This window comes from Gastrolobium bilobum, unplaced genomic scaffold (assembly GCF_033153095.1).
Source record: "Gastrolobium bilobum isolate Gb01-03AN ecotype WA unplaced genomic scaffold, APGP_CSIRO_Gbil_v1 utg114103, whole genome shotgun sequence".
Lineage (NCBI taxonomy): Eukaryota > Viridiplantae > Streptophyta > Magnoliopsida > Fabales > Fabaceae > Gastrolobium > Gastrolobium bilobum.
In genome coordinates, this window is record NW_026897684.1 from 42,577 (window position 1) to 52,475 (window position 9,899).

General features: G+C 34.9%; 1 protein-coding gene across 3 annotated transcripts; it reads left to right on the forward strand.

Annotated features, from left to right (window-relative positions):
• The first annotated feature begins 2,619 nt into the window (after positions 1-2,619).
• Positions 2,620-9,525, forward strand: LOC133309309 (PHD finger protein ALFIN-LIKE 1-like). 3 transcript variants are annotated; one of them, XM_061510073.1, is made up of 5 exons: positions 2,620-2,866; positions 2,962-2,994; positions 3,462-3,684; positions 8,044-8,164; positions 9,045-9,524. In XM_061510073.1, exons 1-5 carry the CDS (start codon positions 2,776-2,778, stop codon positions 9,294-9,296), a joined length of 720 nt encoding a protein of 239 aa, XP_061366057.1. In that variant the 5' UTR covers positions 2,620-2,775; the 3' UTR covers positions 9,297-9,524. The 3 variants fall into 3 exon arrangements, with proteins under 3 accessions (XP_061366057.1, XP_061366055.1, XP_061366056.1); XM_061510071.1 differs by having other exon boundaries at positions 2,644-2,866; positions 8,044-8,170; positions 9,045-9,525; XM_061510072.1 differs by lacking the exon at positions 2,962-2,994 and having other exon boundaries at positions 2,644-2,866; positions 9,045-9,525.
• Positions 9,526-9,899: the final 374 nt, after the last annotated feature.

The following is a 9,899-nucleotide window of genomic DNA, read 5'->3' on the forward strand; positions in this document are numbered from 1 at the left end:
GCTTGCGGAAAAAATTTGTTTTTCCCCTCTCACATGCTACGACCTTCAAGGCCCTCTTTTTACTTTCAAAATTTTCTCAAAAATATTTTCTTCACATCAAGTTTTAGAATAGCGATATGTTTTTAATTTAATTTAATTTTTTTTTTAGTTTTCGATAAAGCAATTGCAATATCTTTTCAAAGCAAATACGTCGTGATCCCTTATGGAAACGACAATTGAATCTTAAATATGTCCTATATTATTTGTTGTCGCATAAACTTACACGCTACTTGCATAAATATTAAAAGACAACTATTGATCGATTTTTAGTTCGACTCGACCAGTGTGAACCGGGTTTAATACTAGGGGTGTGCAAAAAAACTGGTTCACTTGCCCTGCCCTTGATCGGACCTTGACCCGACACATAAATACCCATATTTTTTGAACTGGTTTAAATACTGACCCACTTTTATTTGGGTCAGTTTTAGACCTGACTCGTTTTAATATTGACCCACTGACCCAAAACTAGACCCATACCCATTATGTGAAAAAACAAATTTCATCAAAATTCTTTGCAGATTTCAAATTTCGGCGAAAGTTTTCTACGGAAACATTTTCGTTAAACTTTTTGACAAAAAAAAATTTCGACGAAATTTTTAGCGAAACACATTTCTATAAAAAATTTGCGACTAAATATTTTCGTCAAGTTTTTTGATAAAGAATATATCCATCAAAATTTTCAACGGAACACATTTCTATAAAAAAAAATTCGTAAAATTTTTTGACAAAAATATTTCGATAAGAATCTTTGACAGAAAAAATATTTTGTCTAAATTCTTTAGAGAATCTAAATTTCGTCGAAAGTTTCAAATGAAATATTTTCCTCAAAACAATTTCCATTGAAAATTTCGACGAAACACATTTCCATCAAAAAATTTCATTAAAATTCTTTACAGATTTCAAATTTCGGCGAAAGTTTTCGACGGAAATATTTTCGTCATCAAAAAATTTTGACAGCAAAAAATTTCATCAAAATTCTTTACAGATTTCAAATTTTGGCGAAAGTTTTCGACGGAAATATTTTCGTCATAAAAAAATTTTGACGGCAAAAAAATTCATCAAAATTCTTTACAGATTTCAAATTTCGGCGAAAGTTTTCAACGAAAAATATTTCGTTAAATTTTTTGACAAAAAAAAAATTTTGTTGAAATTTTTAGCGAAACATATTTCCATCGAAAATTTTCAACTAAATATTTTCGTCAAGTTTTTTGATAAAAATTTCCATCAAAATTTTCAACGAAAAACATTTCTATAAAAAAATTCCGTAAATTTTTTTTAACAAAAAAAACATTTTGACGAAAAAAATATTCTGTCAAAATTCTTTAGAGAATCTAAATTTCGTTGAAAGTTTCAAATGAAACATTTCCCTCGAAATAATTTCCGTCAGAACACATTCCCATCAAAATTTTGAACGAATAACATTCCGTCAAATTTTTTGACAAAATTCTTTTTTCGTTTAAAACATTTGATGGAAGAAGTCATTTTCGTCAAAACTGTTGACGGAAACTAAATTTCAATAGAAAATATTTTTTCTGTAAAAATTTCGACGAAAAAATAATTTTGTGACGAAATTTTCGTCTTTTGCAACGTAAAAATTTCGACAAAATTTTGTGACCAAGTCAAAAACGGGTCAGGTCAGATTTGACCCAGTTCAGAAACCAAGTCAGACCCACTTCAGAAACCAAGTCAGGTCAGATCCAAACTGGTTCTGAACTAGTTCAACAAAATCCAATCCAAGTCAGACATGACTTGGATCAAATTAAAGCGGGTCGGGTCAAAATACCTGACCTATAAAAACCAAGTTGGGTCGAATCGGACAAAAACCTGACCCGACCTGACCCATGCACAACCCTATTTAATACCACTGGTTTAGAAGCAATAGTGAGTAGGGGTGTAAATGGGCTGGGCTGGGCTTTGACCTTCCTGGCCCAAGCCTACGTAAAAAAAAATTCAACCTATCTGACTTATTGGCCTATCAAAGGCTTTATTTGTAAGCCAAGCTCGACCTATTTTTAAAATTAAGAAAGTCCGACATGGCCTTTAGGCCTTGTAGGCCTATCACTGTAGATACTAAGCAAAAAAAATAATTGTATAAAAGAAAGAAAGTTTCATTCATAATGCACTAGTACTTCTCATAAGAAAAAAATAACAAACAAAAAAGAGTCAACATAATACCCCAGCTTTAGAATGTATATCATAGAGGAATAAAGTCAAAAAAATGGGGAAAATAAGAAAAATACAATTATCGAGTGCTGAAATAAAGTCTTAAAGAGAATGTCATTCATCTAAAAATTAGGGTTGGTATTGGTACTTTGCCATGCCACAAAAAATAAATATTATTGTATTATTTTATTTTTAATAAATTAAATAAGCCAGCCTACAAGCCTTTGGGCCAGACTTGATAAAATTGGCCTACAGCCTATTTGTTAAAAAAGTTTTCTTGAAAGCCTAAGCCTACTCTATTTTTCTGAAAGGTCGGACCATACCATACTTAACGTAGGCGTATAAGCTTACCCATTTACCCCCTTAATAGTGAGGAAGTAATTTAGGAAAGAAATAGCGTTATTTACACAAACTTCCTTTTATTTTCATTTTCTACCCTTTGATCCTTTTTCAATCCTTTCTCATGGTCTCGCCCTTACAACCTCTTTCCCTTCCCAACTCCTTCACTCTCTTCAGTTTGATCTAGTTTCTCCAAATCCCAATTCATTTCTCTTAGATCTCTCAAATTGGGTTATGGAAATGGCTTCTAGCCCCCGCACAGTTGAAGAGATCTTCAAGGACTACAGTGCTCGAAGAACTGGTGTTGTTCGTGCTCTCACTCAAGGTACCGTTATCTTTCCAAATTCGTATCTGGGTCCCTTTCTCTTCACGCTTTGCATCTCAAAGTTCTTAACTTTCTCGGTTTGTTTCTTCTTTCAGATGTTGATGAATTTTACGGGCTCTGTGATCCAGGTAAAGGGTAGTAGTAGTGGATCTGATTTTTATTTTGTTTTATATTTTTCATGCGTTACTTGTTTTACGTTTAAAAAAGTTGAATTTTAAATTTATTTATTTGTTTTGTTTGTATTCGTTTTGTTTTGCAATTTTGTTTCTGGGTTTTGTGTGAATTTTGCATGCTTGTTGGAGTTTACAACGTTGACTTTTTTTTTAACAGAAATTGAGGTAAACAAAATGGGTGTGCAAAAATGAGAAAAAGTCAGTGTTTGCATGGTACTGGTGCTGTATAGTTCTTCCGGGAACGTTATATTTGACTAGGATTGCATTTGCTGTATGACATTTGAGATTATAGGGTCACATCCATGCTTACTTTGATGGATTTGAATTTCAATTTAATTGAGATTATTGATTTATGTGGATTTGTAATAATTAATTTATGTGTCGTTCCATTAAATTCGAAGTTTCTGGTGTGTTTGTTTAAGATAAGGAGAACTTGTGCCTCTATGGACATCCCAATGAAGCCTGGGAAGTGACTCTGCCAGCAGAGGAAGTTCCTCCGGAGCTACCTGAGCCAGCTCTTGGCATCAACTTTGCTAGAGATGGCATGAACCGCAGGGACTGGCTTTCTCTGGTTGCTGTGCACAGTGATTCATGGTTGCTTTCTGTGGCCTTTTATCTTGGAGCTCGTCTCAACCGCAATGAAAGGTACAATCTAGCTTTGGTGGTCATGCTTACATGTGGTAATTATTCAAGTTCATTGTGGCTCTCAATCCATTAAGGACATCTTTAAACACCTATTTTAATATTGAAAACTATGGGTTACAATTGGAGTTAGCGCTACTGCTCAACTTTCATCTAAATCATTATGATGGATGAATGCCTCAAAAGAAATTATGAATTTTTAACAAAGTGGTGATGGTCCAAATTTCTCTGTGGTCTGTTGTGATGTGATGCTAGATAGGTTTATACATATATTCCTTATATTGCAGTAAAAGGTTTCTTAATACAAGCTTATGTTACGAGCAAACATCAGCTGAGATTCCTTATGCAGCAAATCATTTATTTGAAAAAAAATAAAATGAATTTGAGGTTGGCAGCAGGAGTAGCCATGCTGACTGCTCTGGTAGCCTCTGAAAGTTTGGGTCTGTAATCAACCATAAAATATGACATTGGCAATTTGAATTTAACTTGTGATACTGCATGCAACATGAATGTTGTGACTTAGAAGGTGGGTTTGTTTAAGTATATTAATTCAGGGATATTTTCAGCATGTAAGTGAAACAAATGTTGGCAATTGTTAACTGACAACAATTATGTGGGATGTTTCATTTAGGGATGTTTACCAGGGCAAAAAATTCAAATCACTTCTGAAATGCCTCTTGTCATTCATACTTTTATTTTTCCTTCACTTTTTCAGAATTTAGTGTAGAGGGAAAGCCTTGGAGCAATGGTAAGGTTGTTCCATTGTGACCGGAAGGTCACAGGTTCAAGTCTAAGAAACAGCCTATTTGCAAAAATGCAAGGGTAAGGTGACGTACAATCGACCCTTACTCTTACCCTTACAAAGTTGGGAGCTTTTGTACACTGGGGTTTTCCTTTTTTTCTCAGAATTTAGTGCATTGTTAAGGGGATTCTTGAGGGAAATGTTTGTAATTAGTGTTATTTATCATGATTCATATGTATTGTTGAATATATTTACACTGTTGCTTTGGTTTCTTCTAGTTTTTCCAATAGTCAATGGCATGTGATAATGCCATCATCTTTCCGTAGCGGCCTCTGACCGCTACAGGCTTTTCATAGTGTCACATTTTCGTGTAGCGTAGATCGTGGCTGTTGCAGACCCTATGCTGTGCAAGGGGTGAAAACCCAATTCTGCCCTCCCCTTTCTCCTTTAGAACTGATTTTAGGGTTAGAAACCTACCTTCAAGGCTTTGACATAACTCATGTTTTCAGCCCTTTTCCATCACACTTTTAGCAAGCCACACTATTTTTGGCCACGGTCAGTTTGCACAACCCTGTTCTGGTAGCCTCTGTTTGTACTTTACTGAACTTATTCCATCCGCTGTCCTGTTCACAGCACTTCCATCTTCTGCTCAGCGCTTATGCAGGTCTCTCAACTGCCAATCACAGTGTCTCAATTCCCAACAACAATAACATAACAATATCAACTTTATCCCAAACAAGTTGAGTTCGGCAATCAATGAACCCATATAAAAGCAAAAGCAAGAACAAATTAAGGAAAAATAAATAATGAATATATATATAAATAAAAACACAAAAATTAAAAAAAAAATAGATTTTTTAAGAGAGAGAGAAGGAAAGGGAAAATAAAAGTTAATAGCACAAATTCTATCCCTGCATAATACTAATAGCTTCCTCCACTCTGTCCTTGGACAAACTGCACGTTGATTTATTTTCACTTCATTAAGTTTTGTTTTACTATTTTCCCCTAAGTACTTGCTGACCTCTTTATTTATTTCATGCTTTTGATAACGGACTTCTTTTCTTATCAGAGCTTCTAAGGGTCTTTGAAGAACATGTCCAAACCATCTCAATCTATGTTCTTTCATCTTTTCTTGTTCTGATACTGTAACTTTTTTGTCGAATATCTTCATATTTTATCTTATCAATCCTTGTATTACCATATATCAACCTTAACATCCTCATTCTCGCTACTCCCATTTTATGCTCATGTTTCTTTGTTGGCAAATATTCTTCTCTGTATAAATAGGCCTTTTTGTTGTTTTATTAAAATTTCCTTTTAGCCTAAAAGGGATTTTACGATCACACAAAAATTTCGATACACTCATACTAGTTAAATGCGGATTGCGGGCTATCGCGGCAACCCCTGAAAAACTTATAGCGGGTTGCGGTTGCGGAAATAGCGGAATAGATCAATAGAAGCTAGATATACCACACTTATATATGTTAAAAAATAAAGATATTAAGAATAATTTCTCAATACAAGTAACATAACAAGTTATTAAGAATAAAAAAAAGAAAAAAAAACCATCATAAAACATAAAAAAATGAAATTAGATATCAAAGAAAGAATAAAACAGAGTTAAAAATATCTTAATAAAAAAACCATGAAAAAAAATAATATAAAGGTTATTTGTTTTTTTTTTTTTTTTTAAAAAGAGTTAAAAACCAAAAATAAATACTACAAACCAAAAACAAGAAAAGAGAGTTAAAATACGTTTTGCATGCTCACAAAAAAAAAAAAATTTGCATAAGCAGACTTTTGTGAAAAAAATAAAATACATATAGCTGCTGGTCAGTTTACAAGAAAGAGAGAGAGAGAGAGAGAGAGAGAGAGAGAGAGAGAAGAGTTTAAAAGAAGAAGAGAACAGAGAAGAAAATAAGAAGAAAACGGAGAGAACACAAAACCATAGTAGTTAATTGCGCCGCAATAGCGTCGCGAGCCGCGCCGTATGGGCGTTGCGGTGCCTCGCCGCAAGAAACCGCACCGCGCCACACCGGAACGCAATAGCGGCCATTGCGATCGCATTTACGGTCATATTGCTGTCATAAGGCAAAATGTCAATTTTGTCCTAAATTCAAATGTGTAACCGATAAAATTTAAGGGTTTTTTAGTCTATCCGCGTCTGTCTCTGTCACTTCTGCTATCTCTTCCTTTAAAAAATGTTTATTTTTGTCATTATTTCTGTCATATATCTATTCCGTTATTACCGCAACCCGCTATAACGCTATAGCGTTTTTTGGGGTTGGACGCGACATGCCGCAATCCGCATTTGATAACTATCCACAAAACAGAAAAAGTTGTCGCCAGAAGTCAATCGCCGTTCGTCGGAAGTGGAACGGCTGGCCGCTGTTGTTTGCTACTGGCTTGGGGTTTTTTTTTTCATTGTTTGACGTATAAGAGAGAGAGAGTGCAGAGTAAGATTACAAGTAAGGGCTAAAAGGCAATTTAACCCTTATAAAAAAGACTGTTGGGTCATTATACAAAGGGCAAAAAACGAAATTTGAAAGTTTTTTTTGTAGCGGCGCAATTCCACCGCAATTTTCCCTCAAAAGCGGACGCTACAGCTGCTTCCATAAACCATTGCGTCGTGTGGCAGGTTGTAGTGGATGGTCTCCACGATGTGCAACAGAAGTGTGTTTGCACGCAATAGCGGCACTATTAACTACTATGGATGCACTGTGCCATGTATTATGCCATTTCATCCAACTTGCTCTAATTATATGGCTTACATTCTCATCGATCTCTCCCACCTTTTGCAAGATTGATCCCAAATATGTAAACACATCTCTCTTGGGCACGTTTTGTTCTAGCATATTGACAAATTCTTGATCTTTTCCTCTTGTCACGACGAACTCACACTCCGTTTTAGTCTTACTCCTACTTAATATTAATCTTTTAGACTCCAACGTGCTTCTCCATAATTCCAATTTAGTGTTAATACTGGCCTTGGACTCATCATAAGCACAATATCATCTGCAAATAGTATGTACCATGGCACCTTGTCTTGGATAACTTTTGCTGGCTCATCCATAATTAAGGCATAATGATAAGGACTCAATGCAGAACCTTAGCGTAAACCTATTGTGATTGAAGGTGTCCCAATTCCCAATCATGTAATTTTTTTTTGTTGGATATTTTTACAGTATGCTAAGATGTTTGGTTTTAGTTCTTTTTAACTCCAAATCCATCTGTTTCTAACCTCAGATATTATTTCCAGCCTTAGATGAATGATATTTAGTGTCTTTAAACTGAGTTTTGATTGTTAATGATGAATATGTCTTAATTTTGACAACTTTTTATTTTTGAGCATTTATTTATGTGTATTATAAATTATTTATGCTGTTTCTGCTATCTTTGGTATAGAGAGCCACTTTGCAATCTGCTATTTTAGATATAGTGGATGCTCAGCAATTCGCTATACCACTATAGCATTTTTAGGGTTCTCTGATTTGTGCTGCTATCCAGGACGGCTACTATTGTTTTTTCCCTTTTGGCTTTCCCATCGATTAGAAATTACTGCAATTGGTAATTGGCATATGGTTCCTTCTATTGATGGTTTTTCTGATTCTTTGTGGCAGGAAACGTTTATTTAGTTTGATCAACGATCTTCCCACCGTTTTTGAAGTTGTGACTGACAGGAAACCAATTAAGGACAAGCCCACTGTGGATAGTGGAAGCAAATCTCGGGGAAGCACCAAGGTTAATGTTTTCCTTTTCTAGTGATAATTGTTTCGTTTGGCTGGTTCTGCAGAGATTAGTTCAAAGGCTTGGTTTGGTAATGCTTTGGCATTCTGAAAGCTTCTAAAATTTAATAATGAAATGAAAGTCACTATATCCATGTCATTATACTGTTAAAATAATTAAAATATTTAGTTTTCTTTTAGTGTGTGTTTGACAAGCAAAAGCACAACTAGCTTCTAAAAGTATTTCCTAACATGGTGATTCTGAGTGGTAAGATGAGTGAATCATGATGAGAATACAAAGGTTACGGGAAACACAAACCTGAGACATGCTTCTAGACATATTGACGCCTTTATTTTAATTTTTTAGTGTGTTTGAGGGCGAGTCTTGGAGCAGTCCATAGGTTGCTCCTTGTGATCGGAAGGGTTAGAGTATAGGAAATAGCCTCTTTGCAAAATTGCAAGGGTAAGGCTGTATACAATCAACTTTCATCCTTATCCTTGCAAGTCGAGGAGTCTTGTGCATTGGGGTTTGTCCTTTTTTAGTGTTCTTGGTTAACTTCCAAATGCAGCTTTTGAGAGTAGAAACGTAAGTGCTAACTAGGCCTTAGAGTTTCTTGCTCCTAAACTTATTGTAATTGTCGAACTAAGTTCAGAATCTTTCAGTGTCACATTTTACTTTCCTCTAGGCTCATGGAGAAGATCAGTGAAAACAAAGTATGATTGACTACACTTTAGAAAGCTGTCAGTTCTCAGTTCCATGGTGTCTGTTTTTGTATATCACTACAACTAATTGAAATAAGACAATGATTTAGGGCTTCCGGGGTGTGCAAAACTATGCCTTGCCATGCCACATAGTATATTCCGTATATGATGCAGGCTTGTACATTTATTTGCAGAGATCTAGTGATGGGCAAGTTAAAAGCAACCCAAAGTTTGCAGATGAGGGTTATGAGGAGGATGAAGATGAGCATAGTGAAACTCTTTGTGGGAGCTGTGGCGGAAATTACAATGCGGATGAATTTTGGATTGGCTGTGATATATGTGAGAGGTGGTTCCATGGGAAATGTGTGAAGATTACTCCTGCAAAGGCTGAGAGCATCAAGCAATATAAATGTCCATCATGCAGCATGAGGAGGGGCAGGCCCTAGGATGAAGCCAATATGTCATGTTGTGGCTGACAAGATACTGTAATATTGTTACATCACTTAAGAGAAGTTCATGTAATAGGTATAGTGTCTATGTCTAATGCCGTATTTCTCTGGGATTAAGTTTGTTTTCACCAAGATGAATTCTTAGTGTATGTTATATATTTATAGAATAGAATATGATGAATTCTGATTTTTCAATTAATTGATATTTGCTTGAATGTACACATTGAACTTTTTTTTTTAACCTTGTTTCGGAAAATAAAAGGTGGTCATTTCACCTTTTCCCCACCAGAGTTTCTTCTAATGATACTTTAGGTATGTTGCTTGATTGGTTAATGAAAAGATTATATGAATGGAGTGCATCATGAAGCATAGAGGCATTTAAAAAAAGAAGAAAATAAACTATATTGCATGTCAAATATGATATACTGTTATACCAAATGCCAGATAGTTAGTTAACTTGAAGGTGAAATAAATCTCTCTACAACTTACTTTGCTGTTTCTGAAATAGGGCCACTTGAACATCCTAAAAACTTACTTTTAAATTTAACTTACTTGGCTAATATTGTTACTTTAATTATGAAATTTCATCTTGGTTATTAG

Bases quoted from the DNA above. Each gene is read 5' to 3' on its own strand.
- LOC133309309 (XM_061510071.1), top strand. From the start codon at position 2,776: ATGGAAATGGCTTCTAGCCCCCGCACAGTTGAAGAGATCTTCAAGGAC. The intron at 2,995-3,461 runs GTAAAGGGTAGT...TGTTTGTTTAAG, and splicing joins TTACGGGCTCTGTGATCCAG to ATAAGGAGAACTTGTGCCTC. The intron at 3,685-8,043 runs GTACAATCTAGC...TCTTTGTGGCAG, and splicing joins CGTCTCAACCGCAATGAAAG to GAAACGTTTATTTAGTTTGA.